Raw genomic sequence first — 17069 nt, forward strand, 5'->3', positions numbered from 1 at the left:
GTACTCAGTTTCTAAGAAAATTAAATGTTTTTGAATATTTAACAGCTGTTTAAAAGTGCCCTTTAGAAGTCTCCTTGAAGGGCCGCAATGGGTGAAATTAGCGGAAATTTACCATGGTGATTAATTCAATTTAGGGGTGGATCAGTTTTGTGGATGGTGCCAGGTTCCAGCACAATGTTTCTTGAACCAGCGCAAAAGATTGTGGAAATTCGATTTGCACTAGGTGTAAATTGCACTTAAAATTGTTCAATCTTTTGTACTGGTTTGGCCGTTTTCGGGCGAATTGCTGCCCTAACGGACACTCTACTCCCCCATGATCTTAGACTTGAAAATAATCAACTCTGCGATACTTTAAATTGCTGAACTTTATTTGTAAGCTTGCCACACAACACTCAAGGGAATAAAAACTTGAAGTAAAATAAAAAGTTGCTTAATCAACAAAAATGGAACATATTTGGCACAAAGGAGCCGTCGTTCCATAAACACATCCCATTAAAATAAAACTATTTATTTATCCATTGTGAATCACAGGGTTATATGGAAGTCTATTTTCTGATTAGCGAAGATTGGAAGTGAACACTTAACACACTTGTCCTGCATTCCTCTGTGTGCTATATTCAGCCAAGTGTTAATCTGTTTATTTAAAAGTGGTTAATGTCTGCTTAAAAATAGCGTACATAGAATTCCCGTCTGAGCACATTAAGCACCATTTTTTAAATGGTGAGAGATTCGAAAATGTTGGTGTTCAGATGGACCTGGGTGTCCTTCTACACAAATCACTGAAAGTTAACATGCAGGTACAGCATGCAATTAAGAAAGCACATGATAAGTTGGCCATTATTACAAGAGGATTTGAGTACAAGAGTAAAGACATCTTACTGCAATTATATAGGGTTCTGGTGAGACTGCATCTGGAGTATTGTGTACAGTTTTGGTCTCCTTACCCAAGGAAAGATATAATTGCTATAGAGGGAGTGCAACAAAGGTTCATCAGGCTGATTCCTGGGATGGGGGGATTGTCCTATGAGGAGAGATTCAGTAGACTAGGCCTATATTCTCGAGAGTATATATCTCATTGAAACATACAAAATTCTTACAGGGCTTGATAGAGTAGATGCAGGGAGGATGTTTCCTTTGGCTGGGGAGTCTAGAACAAGGGGGTTACAGTCTCAGAATAAGGGATCAGCCATTTAGACTGAGATGAGGAGAAACTTAAAGGGTGGTGAATCTTTGGAAATTTCTACCCTAGAGGGCTGTGGAGGCTCAGTCCTTGAGTACATTCAAGATAGAGATTGTTAGATTTTTGAATATTAAGGGAATAAAGGGATATGGGGATAGTGCAGGAAAGTGGAGTTGAGGTAGAAGATCAGCCATGATCTTACTGAATGGCGGAGCAGGCACGAGGGGCCTAATGGCCTGTTCCTAATTCTTATGTCTTATGTTCACCCCTGAACTACACTGATCAGGAAATATACCCTGTTAAGACATCAGTATAGTATGTGGAATGCTAAACAAGCTAAAACAAGTTTTTCAAAGCAAAATCAGCCAGTCAACTATAAATATACTAATGAACATCATCTTAAATGTAACTTTTAAAATAATCTTTCAGTGGAACCAAGAATTGCTTGACCATTTTCATATAGGTTTTTTCTGTAGTGTTTTTTCCTCTCTTCTTCCAAGTTGGGTTATACATATTTGCAGCAAATTTACTGAAGAGACATGGAAAATAAATGTATTACTTTACCACAACCTTTATCCTCACTCTTTACATGTTGAATGTTGATCAAAGTAAATAGTGTCAGTGCTGGGGAATGGAACATTCTCCATGTTGGACATCATGCATCAGCACCAAGCATACCCATGTCAAGTACAGGGCAGTTAGTGAAGCTCCATCCACTCTGCCCCAACCTCAGTAGAATGCCTCCTATTGCGCCAATGTGATATTTTCTATTTCCCACACTAGCCATCCAGAGTGAGATTGCGTTACTTAAATGCTGAATTTATAGTTTCAGTGCTGAAGCAATTAGAACTGGCAGCAGTGAGATTTTCTCTTGCTGGATTTCTGGTTCCGTCGCAACAAAGGGTTATTAATCTAGTGACAATAACTCCACTTAACATTCATGGACAAATATTTATTCTAATAACAAGCTTTATTACATTGACTAATAACAGTATTAAATTTTATATAACTGTTCTACTGTGTTATATTAAATAACAAGATGGCATGCAAATAACACTACCTGGTCCCAGACCCGAAGTGATCATTCTAGGGCTGCATGGGTGACTGTGGGCTTCCGCCAGCCAATGAGATGGTTATCTGACTACAGAAGATATATGTCCCATTCTTATACTATTTGGCTACCTTGAGCTACATCTGCCCACAACATAAAAGTGCAGATCCTGTATTTTTAGGTGTTTATCCAACATAATCTGTTCAGCCTGTGCCTCTGTGCTATAAGCTTTATTTAGAGTACAGTAAATATGTAGACTATATCTTATCTCTTTCTGTGGTATGTGTTAAAATTGGAACTGTCTCTTGCCCTTTCTCTGATATTTGCTCTGCCACTAAAAATGCTAAAAGAAAGGAATGCTGGAATAGATTGACTTTTTAAATCATCTTGAAACATTCTAACAATCCCAATTACTCAGAGTCACTCACTTTCTTTCTAGCTTACAGTTTACAGTTGATTACTATTACATTTATGTAAGCTCATCTAACATTTTTCATTTGTTGATAATTAACTGTGAGTTCCATTGTACTCCATGCTTGGGAGAGCGCTCTGCTGACTGGCTCCTTGTTTTCTTCTTTAATTTAATAAGGGCTTGTCTGAGCAATATGTACATGATAATGCCTAGCTCCAATATACAGCATTAGAAAATAACTAACAGTTATGAAATAATTTTTATCCATAGATGTATCGAGATGTTATTTATGTGCTTCCACCCTGATATCCTTCCTAGCCCCTCAATCTCTGTTACCAAATTTTGATTTTCCTGATGTAGCTGGTATAGGTATCTTACTGAGATATTGATCTCTACTATAATCTCTTTGAGTTTTTGAGTGTGGAAAGGGGGAATGTTTCAATACATTTGAGCGCCATCCACCTTACATCTGCCACCTACATCCTATCTGGTACAAAATCCTACTCACTTGTCACCCCTGTCATTGCTGACCTCCAATGACTCCCCATCACCAATTACATCAATTTCAAGTCCCTGGGGTAGAAATCCCTCTCCTGTATTCACTAGCCTACAACTTTGGCCCCTTAAAGTGGATGGGTGGAAGATCGTAGTGTGGCAGCACAACAGCGGAATTTTTACACCTTCCTCTGTAAATTCCTCCATTGCCTCATTCCTCTGTGGCTCCCTCTACAACCTCCTCCAGTTCTACTCCATTGCTCGTACTCCCCGCCTTTCCAGCTCTTGACTACTGTGCGTTCCCATCCCCCAGCTTCCCTCCCTTTGCCACTGCTGACAGGGTCTTTTGACACTTTTTCCCACAGTTTAAAGATCTCTCCTTAAATCCCACCCCTCCCTTTAAATTGCACGACGTGATCAATGTACTATTATTCCACTGGCAGTTTTTGTCAGTATTCACAAGGCTCCACACTTCTTTCTGCCAACCCCTTTAAACTGCAGCAGGTAGCCATGATATCCCACCACCTGCTCCATCTGCCCCATTCACGACTGATCCCCAGTGCAGGTGGAAACATTTCTGACCACTTACTGGCATCCCTCACCACCTACATCCTCCTACCCCCTTCCAACCCCACTTCTTCTGCTTTGCCTCATAAAAACCTCTCTCAAATCACTCATAACTGCACTTTGGCCTTCCGTTTACCATGATACATCTGCAGCCATTGTTTTATTTAACTACTCCTTTTACTCCAATTTTGTCTCCAGAAAAACCTTTGCTGCCTCCAATGCTGGCCATCTGGTCATTCCCTCTGGCCTCTATCTTCACTACCACAAACACAAGGGCTGCAGACTTGTGCGTAATGGGCACACAACTGGTATCAATTGCTCTACCAGACCTTACCCTCCAGCAAAATCACCCACTGGTCCAGCATCATCCAACTTATATTCTCTACTATTAACCTTCTCCTTAAAGCCCTTGCCCCTGCCTCTTCCACCCTCATCTCCAACAACAAACATGTCGAGCTCATAAACTGCCTTGTCACCAAAATAAAGACTGTCCATTCAGCTGCCTCTGCCGCTTCTCCCCTCCTTGTCCATGAATTTAAATTGCCCACTTGCCCTTGCCTTGAGCACTGTTTCTCTCCCATCTCCCCCATGCTCTCAATGAGTGAGTTTCTTCCATAAAACCTACTTTCTGCTCCCTTAAGCCCACTCCCATTAAACTACTTACCACCCAATTTCCCTTCTTTCTTCTCCTTGCCAGATCCATGGTTGAATCTCTCCATCAGTTTTCCACCACTCTCAAAGCAACAAAATGACACTAAATAGTCATGAAAGAAATTCTCTGTGGCTGCAACCATAATGCATTATCCCACCTTGTCATCCAGAATTTCCTTGGCCCTCTCCTCTTCCCCATCTATATATTTGTCCTTGGCATCATCATTTGCAGGCATGGGGTCAGCTTTCACATGTACACTGATGACATGCCCATCGTTCCTGGCTCTTTGAAAGAGCTATCCAATTAATCCCACTTTTCTAATCTTTCCCAGAGCCCTGCAAAATCATCTCTGTCCTTGTTGACGTATATTAACTTTTAGACCTCCAATTTCTCTAATTTAAAATTCAAATCCTCATGTTTAAATCTCTTCATAGCCTTGTTCTTTGCAATATAGGGCTAGATTTTACACTTTTATGCAGATCGCCCAAAAATGGGCATTACTTCTAGTGTGGGCGGTAAAAATGGGTTTTCAGATCGCCAGTTTCTCACCCATTCTCAAAGCCCTTAGTCTCCATTTTTGAAATTGTGCATTACCGTGAGCGATATGAAATGGGCGTTAGTGTTAAATCTCTCTGACCTTCTGCCGTAAAGTGTCGCCATCCTTAGCAACAGCATGGCAACGCTCGATTCCCGCGATTCAGGAGGTCAAGGGTCACCATGACATGCGCAGAAGAGGAGACAGAGAAAGAGGGAGCTGAGAGGGACTGGAGGCGTGTGTGAATGTGATGTGGCTGCTTTGGGAGGAAGGAGGGAGAGTTTAGAGCTTTATAGCAAATAGGGAAACAAAACTTAGCTGTTACCAGCCACATATTTGCCTGAATTTGGTCTATAATGGAGGGAAAGGAGGCAACACAGCACACTGTGGAAACTGATGCTGACGAGAGCAGTGAGCTGGGAGAGGAGCACATTGGAGGGCGCAAAAGAGCGAGGATGTTCTCGGATGAGGCAAATGCCTCCCTCCTGCAGGAGGTCGAGTTATGCTGGGGGTGAGTTGACCCAGGGAGGGCATGGGAAGCCCACCCCAAAGGCCTACCAGAAGATATTGGCCGAGATAGCAGAGGTGGTCTCGTCGGCGACCAACAAGGTGTGTGAGGGCAATCAATGCCACAAATGATGGAACGACCTTGTGGGATCCGCAAGAGTATTAAAATTATTTACATGTACTTATATCTTTATATAACTTGATTTGTAACAGTCATGACTATCAGCAGATGTGAGGTCTTTCACTTTTACCGGGAATGTTGTACTCAAAGCCTGTGGTCACGGTGCACATCTTTTGGTAAAGAATGATAATTATCATAATAATCATGATTACATCTGTCGGTTTTGTGTTGTATCAGTGTCTGTGACAGTATCCAGCAATGATATCACGCAATGATCTCATGCCATGTCATCCTGTCACCTTTTACAGAAGAAGCTGTCGACGATGAGGTCCGTGCAGAGGCGAACGGGTGAGAGGCCACCAGTTGTCAGTGACATCACTGACATGGAGGAGCGAGTGTTCGCACTCATGGGAAAGCACCCCCGGACAGTCACGGAAGCATCTGCAGACCCTGAAGTGAAGCGACGTGAGTAAAGTTGACACCATTGCATGATGTAAAGTAATAGATGCCACACCCACTCATATCCAATCATATGATAGATGATTTCTAAAATTGTCCTAGAAATAATGCTGGCCTAATGAAAATCATTACAATGCACCATGTGTTGATGGTCATGAAATGTGATGTCTGTGATGATCTTGATCGCGGTGGTGCTTTTGTCGTGCATATGCTGTGTGTAGCGCTGGAATCACCTTGTGACCCTAGCATCCCCTTCTCCTCTAATAACCTCATTTGTGTTTTGCAGCTCAGCCAGCAGCACGGCCTCAGGCAAGACCACCGAGTCCAGAAGGTGGGGCCGCGGGGCCTGACTCACTGGATGATCCTACATCTGCTGAGGATCTCCGATTCTCGCCCGTCAATCCACTGGGTTTGTTCTCTATGGATGAGATAGCTGACTTCGAGGAACCTGCATCGCCAGGCTCCAGAAGCCATTCCATCCCAAGGCCATCTTGTGCTCCTCCGGTCATTCCCACCTCCACTCTGGAGGTACCAGCCCCAAGCACCTCGCCACAGGGCACCCCATTTGTCCCCATGATGGCGCCGACCCCGCGGAGGTTTTGTGGACGCGGCAGATCTGGTCCACAAACGCGACATGAGAGTTGTACAGGAGGACTGTAGACATTGGTGACTAGCTCCTCAAAGCATTGGGGGGCATATCCCAACAGCTGGCCACCATAACTGAGTACGTTCCGCGGATGGCGGAGACCCTGGAGGCGTTAGCCAGGAACTTTGCTGGCAGAGGCCTCCCAGTGGTCCCGGAGCACGGCATTCCTCCCCTAAGTTCCACACCTCCACTGCGAACGACAGATGAGAGGCAGGACCAAGATCCTGCTTCTGCATCAGAGAATGTTCCCCCCTCGGCACCACCTGCTCCCGTACCCGTGCAACCACCGCCTCCATCCCCCCCAATGAGGCATTGCCTGAGGAGCTCTTCGGCCAGGCGGCGTGGAGCGAGGAGGGAAAGGGGTAGACATGGGGAGAAGAAGGGGAGGGGGGGGAAGGAAAGCGAGGTGCAGGTCCGTAGGTGATAGCTGTGTTATATCTCCATCTCGGTGTGTGCAATTTGTTGTAATGTATGGGGGGAGGGGAGCAAGCTCCTGCTTTGCATTTGTATTCTGTGTTGCTGGACATGATGAATATTTGATTGATGTCAATGGTGGAAAAAGTGGGGTGTGGGTGGGGTTTGGGTGTTTTGCCCGTGATACTTATGATTTCAGAGCAATGTTGGTATAAAATGTTTTTTATTGAACATAACCTTGTTGCGCATTGTCTCACATAGCTGGACCATTACACTCTGGTGATTCCGTAACTTGAAAGGGTTAAATAAAACTTAACGTCTATCAATGTAAACTTTAACTGGCTTCAAGGTGATGGGCACCATCGATGTCTGAGCTGCACACACACAGCAATGTGTCAGCGTTGTCACTCACAGCAATGTTCTTTTAGGCAAATCGTTCAGATATCAGCTCCTCACGCAAGAGTCTTGCAGCTATGTAACCATCACGGACCCTTTCCTGTGGTCTGGAGGGGGTCGTGGGTAAGGTTACATTGCCAGCCTGATTGTCTGGCCCTAGGTCAGCGTCCAGCCCCTTGTCCTCCTCTTCCTCTCTCTCCTGAGGTGGAGCATCAGTCCCATCTGACAATTCTTGACCCCTCCTGATAGCCAGGTTGTGCAGCATGGAGCACATGACCAAGAATTTACCTACTTGCTCAGGGTTGTATTGTAGCTCCCTCCTGAGTGGTCCAGACATCTGAAGTGCTGCTTAAGCACAGTTATTGTTTTCTGGACCACATTGCGTGTGTCTCTGTGGCTCTGGTTGTATCGCTTCTTGGCCTCGGTGTGGGTGTCATCAGCCAGGTGGCTAGGCCTTATCGGTTGTCACCAAGCCTCCAGCATTTTTCTTGTGGCTGACTCTTAAAGATGTCAGAGACAGCACTCTCACGCTAGATGTGAGCCTCATCGAAGGTGCCCGGACATTTGGCATTCATTGCCATTATGATCTGGTTGTGGTCGACAACTAGTTGGACCTTCAGGGAGTGAAATCCTTTTCTGTTACGTAAAAGCTCGGGGTCCTGAGAAGGTGTCCGCATGGCGATGTGAGTGCACTGTATTGCTCCCTGCACCCTGGGGAACTTAGCAATGTGGTAAAATGCTCCAGCCCTGTCAGTCTGAGCCTCCGTGGTCATGGGGAAGCTGATAAAGTCCATCCTTCGCGCGTCCAGGGCCTCCGTGACTTGTCTAATGCAGCGATGGGTGGCATGGTGAGGCAGAGGAAAAATCTCGACCACCGAGGCCCAAAAGGAACCGGACGTGTAGAAAGACAGTGCCACGGTGACCTTGACCTCGACCGATGTCCTGATGCCAGGCTGCACATGTGGCCTGATGAGCTCACATATTTCATTGATCACCACCTTGTGGAAGCGCAGTTTCTGAAGGCAGGTATGTTCGGACATGTCGAGGTAAGACCTCTTTTCCCTGTAAGTGTGGGGTGTGTATGGTCTGGCCCTCCTCCTCATTCTTGCATGTCTTAAATTGGGCACATAATGATGTGCATAACACATTGAGCCATCTGCACTCTGCAATATCTGCGTATTAATCGATGCAGGCTGAGAAATAGCTGGCCCCATTGCAATGAAAGTATAATAGCGATTGATCAGAAACAATAATTTCCTCACTAAAATACACCTAGAGTAAACCCCCAATAGTCCAGAGTCTGAAAATGTGTCTGTTGAGATGGTCACTTCACCTGAGAAGAACTCCAGAGTCAATGCAAACTCCCCCGAAGTTGAAGCAGCCTTTTGAATGAAGCGACTTGCGATTTTAAAAATGGCAGCCACATCGCTGGCTTTAGTTCAGAACAGTTCCACTTTTTCCGGGCGGTTTTTTGGGCGAGTGATATTGTGTGCGATATGTGTACGAAGTGGTGAAAGTGACGCTGGGCGATCTACTGGGCGTTATTTCAGCAAATGTGATCTTTATGACAAAAAAAAAGTGGCCGGGCAGTATTATTGATTCTCGGCGTTAATTCCGTACGGAAACTAACACTGGGCAATATTATGGGCATTGATTTTGCCCATTCTGATGATTCTGCCCCAAAAAAGTGGGCGGGCAGTATTATTGGGGAAAGTAACGCTCGGCGATAAGTTTCCGAAAAATGCTCGTCAGTTTCTATTTTGTGGCTAAATGGGTGATATATGAGCATTTTGCATCATTTCAGTGGAAAAATGGATGTTAAGTGGGCATTAAGCATGCATAAAACGTGGAAATTCTAGCCCACAGTTCCACCTAGTGGACTACTGCTACACCTAGTGGACAACTGTGATAATGCAGCCATTGATTTACATTCAATAAAGGCATCAGGTGACAGGTGTTTGTGATGTCGCACAGAATATACCACTTTGGCGACGTAGGATTGGATTTCTGGATACCCTAGCTGAAGTTTTTGTCGGTGGATGATACCAGCCAAACAACAGAGAGACAGGAGAGGTCCTTTATGTTGCAGAACAGCTAAAAATCCAAGGTAAATAACAAGCACACTTGGCTGAACTGAAGGGTCCAGATGGCTGTACCTGAACGCTTGGACGAGTTTCAACGTGACCGAGAGACTCAAAATATTTTTCACCACAAATAGTTACATCAAAGTCACCGATGATGAAAACCTGTCCCGGGTGGTGTTAGAAAGAAAAAGGGCTATTTTCCTGACTGAAGTAGGCCCAGAGGTGTATGAAACCCTGAAAAATGTGCTTGTTCCCATCAACCAAAGGACACATCATTTACGGAGATTCTAAACAAGTTAGAACAGCACTACAATCCTGAGCCCCTGGAATTGCTGAAAGTTAGCATTTTGTATCACCAGATCAATTCATTGACAAAAGTATCCGTGAGTTCTTTGTAGCATTAAAGAAGCTATTTATTCACTGTCATTTCAGAAACTTTCAGGACGAGCATTGCGTGGTCCCTTTGTTTGAGGGATGAAAAATGAAGTGATCAGAAGAAAGTTGTTGACAACCCCTAACTTGACTTTTGATTTAGCTTGTCAGACAGCTATATCTACGGATATGGCCGACCAATATTTCCGAGAATTATATACCATTTCCAGTCGTCAGATTCCTGGGGTGAATCGCCTGCAGGTGAGAAGAAAAAGGCAGTTGGGCCCCAAGGCCTCAGCAACTGGCAATGGTAACAGAGCATTGAAGTCATGCTATTGGTGCCTGGGACAACACATTGCTCAAAGTTGTCCAGATGTGAGGGCAGAGTGTTTCTTCTGCAAGAAAACTGGGCATCTTTCAAAGGCATGCTGACTGAAAAGTAAATCAACTTTCAAGGCTATAAGTAGAAATCCCCAGAGGCTACATAGCATGGAAGAAAAACATAGAAACATAGAAAATAGGTGCAGGAGCAGGCCATTCAGCCCTTCTAGCCTGCACCGCCATTCAATGAGTTCATGGCTGAACATGAAACTTCAGTACCCCCTTCCTGCTTTCTCGCCATAACCCTTGATCCCCCGAGTAGTAAGGACTTCATCTAACTCCCTTTTGAATATATTTAGTGAATTGGCCTCAACTACTTTCTGTGGTAGAGAATTCCACAGGTTCACCACTCTCTGGGTGAAGAAGTTTCTCCTCATCTCGGTCCTAAATGGCTTACCCCTTATCCTCAGACTGTGACCCCTGGTTCTGGACTTCCCCAACATTGGGAACATTCTTTCTGCATCTAACCTGTCTAAACCCGTCAGAATTTTAAACGTTTCTATGAGGTCCCCTCTCATTCTTCTGAACTCCAGTGAATACAAGCCCAATTGATCCAATCTTTCTTGATAGGTCAGTCCCGCCATCCCGGGAATCAGTCTGGTGAACCTTCGCTGCACTCCCTCAATAGCAAGAATGTCCTTCCTCAAGTTAGGAGACCAAAACTGTACACAATACTCCAGGTGTGGCCTCACCAAGGCCCTGTACAACTGTAGCAACACCTCCCTGCCCCTGTATTCAAATCCCCTCGCTATGAAGGCCAACATGCCATTTGCTTTCTTAACCGCCTGCTGTACCTGCATGCCAACCTTCAATGACTGATGTACCATGACACCCAGGTCTCGTTGCACCTTCCCTTTTCCTAATCTGTCACCATTCAGATAATAGTCTGTCTCTCTGTTTTTACCACCAAAGTGGATAACCTCACATTTATCCACATTATACTTCATCTGCCATGCATTTGCCCACTCACCTAACCTATCCAAGTCACTCTGCAGCCTAATAGCATCCTGCTCGCAGCTCACACTGCCACCCAACTTAGTATCATCCGCAAATTTGGAGATACTGCATTTAATCCCCTCGTCTAAATCATTAATGTACAATGTAAACAGCTGGGGCCCCAGCACAGAACCTTGCGGCACTCCACTAGTCACTGCCTGCCATTCTGAAAAGTACCCGTTTACTCCTACTCTTTGCTTCCTGTCTGACAACCAGTTCTCAATCCACGTCAGCACACTACCCCCAATCCCATGTGCTTTAACTTTGCACATTAATCTCTTGTGTGGGACCTTGTCGAAAGCCTTCTGAAAGTCCAAATATACCACATCAACTGGTTCTCCTTTGTCCACTTTACTGGAAACATCCTCAAAAAATTCCAGAAGATTTGTCAAGCATGATTTCCCTTTCACAAATCTATGCTGACTTGGACCTATCATGTCACCATTTTCCAGATGCACTGCTATGACATCCTTAATAATTGATTCCATCATTTTACCCACTACTGAGGTCAGGCTGACCGGTCTATAATTCCCTGTTTTCTCTCTCCCTCCTTTTTTAAAAAGTGGGGTTACATTGGCTACCCTCCACTCCATAGGAACTGATCCAGAGTCAATGGAATGTTGGAAAATGACTGTCAATGCATCCGCTATTTCCAAGGCCACCTCCTTAAGTACTCTAGGATGCAGTCCATCAGGCCCTGGGGATTTATCGGCCTTCAATCCCATCAATTTCCCCAACACAATTTCCCGACTAATAAAGATTTCCCTCAGTTCCTCTTCCTTACTAGACCCTCTGACCCCTTTTATATCCGGGACGAAAAGCTACACGTCATCAAGAGCACGAGTGTATCTAACAGTAATTTAAAAAGTATCATCATCCAAGTAGGTGTTGCAGGAACCCATGGAAATTGACACTGGCGCATCTGTGAGCGTAGTACCGGAATCGCTATACCTCGACATATTGTGTGATTTCCCATTGGAGAAATCCAAGATAGAGCTGTGAGACTACTCAGGACAGCAAAATCCCGTCACCACCAGTCGCATCACCATACTGGTGAAATACAAGGATCAATTTCAGAGCTTCCCTTTCTTAGTAGTGGCAGGAGACAAGCCTGCTTTACTAGGTAGAAATTAGTTGGGATCACTGAAGCTGGATTGGATTGAAAGAGGATGTCATCAAGAAGTATCTGAAGGTGTTCTGCGAAACAAGCAGTTTGATGCAAGGCTTCAAACATAGAAACATAGAAACAAAGAAAATAGGTGCACGAGTAGGCCATTCGGCCCTTCGAGTTTGCACCACCATTCAATAAGATCATGGCTGATCATTCACCTCAGTACCCTTTTCCTGCTTTCTCTCCATACCCCTTGATCCCTTTAGCCATAAGGGCCATATCCAACACCCTCTTGAATATATCTAACGAACTGACATCAAAAACTCTCTGCGGAAGAGAATTCCACAGGTTAACAATTCACTGAGTGAAGAAGTTTCTCCTCATCTCGGTCCTAAATGGCTTACCCCTTATCCTTAGGCTGTGACCCCTGGTTCTGGACTCCCCCAACATCAGAAACATTCTTCCTGCATCTAACCTGTCTAAACTCATCAGAATTTTATATGTTTCTATGAGATCCCCTCTCATTCTTCTAAACTCCAGTGAATACAGACCTAGTCGATCTAGTCTCTCCTCATATATGTCAGTCCTGCCATCCCGGGAATCAGTCTGGTGAACCTTCGCTGCACTCCCTCAACAGCAAGAACATCGTTCCTCAGATTAGGAAACCAAAACTGAACACAGGAAGGTCTTGCTGCAGCTGTACAGGACCTTGGTGAGGCCTCACCTGGAGTATTTTTGAGCGATAAGAGAATTAAGGGTTATGGGGAACGGGCAAGGAAGCCGAGCTGAATTCATGATCAGATCAGCCACGATCTTATTAAATGGCAGAGCAGGCTCAAGGAGCCAGGTGACCTACTCCTGCTTCCATTTTTTATGTTCTTATGTTTTTATATCCTACATCAAAAGTACTAGAAACAAGTCCAAGAGAAAGTCCGAATTTAATTCTGAGTCCAAGTCAGGCAGACAAACAGTCTAAACTTGTAGAGAGTAAAAATGTAAATCAAGGGTTACCCTTGGATGAAAATTCTCCTCAGGCTCAGCCTAGAATGAGTCTAAGTTCGACACCATGTTTGGGAAGTTCTGTTCCAAAGCGAAGATATCCTCTTCGAAACAGAAAACAAGTGGTTAAGTTTTATGTCCATATCTTTTTTTATCTATAACCATGCAAGTTATGTATGATAATTATTTTGTTATAATATCTTCTTCATTAAAGGAGAAGTGTAATATAGTTCCACCTAGGGGACTACTGCTCCATCTAGTGGACAACTGTGATAATGCAGCCATTGCTGTAAATTCGACACATCAACTGACAAGTTCTTGTCTTAAGAGCCAGCTTATAAAAGTGTGCTTGTAATGTCGTAGAGAATATACCACACTTTTAGCATTGCAGTAATTTGCACCAGTGCTACAACCATCCCTCCTCCACCCCCAAAACCTCTCCGTTGCTCTGACTACAACATCCCCCCCTGCCTTTGTCCATCATTAGTGGCCATGACTTCAGCCACATAGTCTGAATCACTTCCCACCTAAAATCCCTTTCTTTTTTTAGCTCAGTTTCCATCTTTCCATTCAGAACCGCATTGAGATGTTTATCTACATTAAAGGCATTATATAAATGCAAATTATTACTGTTGATAAACTTGCCAAGACTCCCTTGATGGGAGTTCAAAGCGCAAAATCCAACATGGAGTTCAATGTACCCGATTCATGGTGCTCCCAATCCGCCAGCCATTAATTAGCATTTAATTAGCATCTTACCTCTTGAGTGAGGGTATATTACTCCACAATCGAACTGAGTCACTGATATCATGAATAATTACAGGATCGCACTGCAGAGAAGGAGCAAGACATGTTTTACAATCAAATGTTGCCATAGTAATGACTGTTATTGTATTAATTAACTCAAATAATCTAGTCTTCCTTTATGATTTGATTATTATCTCTATCCTGATGACAAAGTTCAAACTGCTTAAAATTTACATTGTATTAGTAGTTTGAGCGAGTGATTTCAGCACTGTATGAATTGGTTCATGTTCCACTAGTCACGGTTATTTTAATAACCAACATTCACCTGGCCCAATCTGTCATTTTGAAGATTACTGCATGCCCTGAATACACTCACTAACATTGAAGTTCTATTTAAGAACATAAAAACATAAGAAATGCAGGAGTAGGCCATTTGGCCCCTCGAGCCTGTTCCGCATTTTAATAAGATCATGGTTTACTATTTCTGGGCTCTGTTGTATCATTTAATATTATTACAATATGTGATCAATAACATAAGACTTGAGCAATGAAGCTTTTTCTCATCATTAAGCAAACTATACTTTCTTCACTAAGGAAGGCATGAATAACCTCCTGAAAATACTTGGGGACCGAGGGTCTAGCGAGAAGGAGGAACTGAGGGAAATCCTTATTAGTCAGGAAATGGTGTTAGGGAAACTGATGGAACTGAAGGCCGATAAATCCCTAGGACCGGATAGTCTGCATCCCAGAGTACTTAAGGAAGTGGCCCTAGAAATAGTAGATGCATTGGTGGTCATTTTCCAAAATTTCATGGACTCTGGATCAGTACCTATGGATTGGAGGGTAGCTACTGTAACCCCACTTTTTAAAAAAGGAGGGAGAGAGAAATCAGGGAATTATAGACCGGTTAGTCTGACATCGGTGGTGGGGAAAATGCTGGAATCAATTATTAAAGATGAAATAGCAGCACATGCTATAGGGTCGGTCCAAGTCAGCATAGATTTATGAAAGGGAAATCATGCTTGACAAATCTTCTCGAGTTTTTTGAGGATGTAACTAGTAGAGTGGATAAGGGAGAACCAATGGATGTGGTGTATCTGGACTTTCAAAAGGCTTTTGACAAGGTCTCACAGAAGAGATTAGTGTGCAAAATTAAGGCACATGGTATTGGGGGTAATGTATTGACGTGGATAGATTACTGGTTGGCAGACAGGAAGCAAAGAGTGGGAAAGAACGGGTCCTTTTCAGAATGGCAGGCAGTGGGTGCCGCAAGGTTCAGTGCTGGGACCAGAGCTATTTATAATATACATTAATAATTTGGATGAAGGAATTGAGTGTAATATCTCCAAGTTTGCTGATAAGACTAAGCTGGGTGGTGGTGTGAGCTGTGAGGAGGATGCCAAGAGGCTGCAGGGCGGGATAGTGTGACTAATTGGATAGCTCTTCCATAGAGCTGGCACAAGCATAATGGGCTAAATGGCCAATTTGTAGAAACATAGAAACATAGAAATTTACAGCGCAGAAGGAGGTCATTCCAGCCCATCGTGTCCGCGCTGGCCGACAAAGAACCAGACAGCCCTTGGTCAGCAGTCCTAAAAGTTACATATAAAATTATGAACAATGACGGAAAGGCAAAGAGCAGCCAGCCCAACCAATCCGCCTCACCACAACTGTGACAACCCTTATACTAAAACATTTTTACAATCTACCCAACCGGAGCCATGTGATCGCCTGGAAGAGACAAAAACCAGATAAAAACCCAGCCCAATTTAGAGAGAAAAAATCTGGGAAAATTACTCTCCGACCCATCCAGGCGATCGAAACTAGTCCAGGAGATCACCCTGGCCGTATTCTATTCCCTGCAGTACTTACCATTATATCTGCTCCGTCCAACAAAAGTTCATCCAGTCTAATCCCCATTACCAGCTCTAGGTTCCTGCAATTTAATGCTCATCTAACTATCTTTTAAAAGTGGTGAGGGTCTCTGCATCCACCACTCTTCCAGGCAGCGAGTTCCAGATCCCCACAACCCTCTGTGTAATGAAGCCCCCCCTCAAATCCCCTCTAAATCTTCCACCAACCATCTTAAAACTATGCCCCTTCATAATAGACCCCTCCACCAATGGAAATAGACCCCTCCACCAATGGAAATAGACACTTACTATCCACTATGTCCAGGCCCCTCAATATTTTGTACACCCCAATGAGGTCTTTCTCAACCTCCTCTGTTCCAATGAGAACAAACCCAGCCTATCCAATCTATCCTCATAACTAAGATTCTCCATTCCAGGCAGCATCCGAGTAAATCTCCTCTGCACCCTCTGCAATCACGTCCTTCCTATAATACGGTGACCAGAACTGCACGCAATACTCCAGCTGTGGTCTAACCAAAGTATTATACAATTTAAGCATAACCTCCCTGCTCTTATATTCTATGCCTCGGCCAATAAAGGCAAGCATTCCGTATGCCTTCTTAACCATCTTATCCACCTGGCCTGCTAATTTCAGGGATCTGTGGACAATCACTACAGTTTCTCTCTATCTACTCTGTCCAGACCCCTCATGATTTTGAACACCTCTATCAAATCTCCTCTCAATCGTCGCTGCTCCAAGGAGAACAATGCCAGCTTTTCCAGTCTATCCACGTTACTGAAGTCCCTGATCCCTGGAACCATTCTTGTAAATCTTTATTGTACCCTCTCTAAGGCCGTCACATCCATCCTAAAGTGCGGTGTCCAGAATTGGACAAAATACTCCAGTTGAGGACGATTCATCATAACTTCGTTGCTTTTGTACTCTATGCCTCTATTTATGAAGCCCGTATGCTTTTTCAACCACTTTCTCAACCTGCCCAACCACGTTCAACAATTTGTACACATATATGCCCATGTCTCTCTGCTGATGCATCAGCTTTAGAATTGTACCCTTTAGTTTATATTGCCTC

At 44.1% G+C, this 17069-nt stretch overlaps 1 protein-coding gene across 1 annotated transcript in view; it reads right to left on the reverse strand.

The window, feature by feature from the left end:
* Positions 1-386: 386 nt before the first annotated feature.
* LOC139274593 (DNA (cytosine-5)-methyltransferase 3-like) overlaps positions 387-17069 on the reverse strand; it is a gene marked incomplete at its 5' end in the record, with an annotated part of 131400 nt that continues 114717 nt past the window's right edge. Inside the window, 2 exons of the mRNA XM_070891273.1 lie at positions 387-1709; positions 14138-14208. Coding sequence (XP_070747374.1) covers positions 1580-1709; positions 14138-14208 — 201 coding nt within the window. The remainder of the gene's footprint in view (positions 1710-14137; positions 14209-17069) is intronic.

The sequence above is a fragment of the Pristiophorus japonicus genome, chromosome 10 (assembly GCF_044704955.1).
Source record: "Pristiophorus japonicus isolate sPriJap1 chromosome 10, sPriJap1.hap1, whole genome shotgun sequence".
Lineage (NCBI taxonomy): Eukaryota > Metazoa > Chordata > Chondrichthyes > Pristiophoridae > Pristiophorus > Pristiophorus japonicus.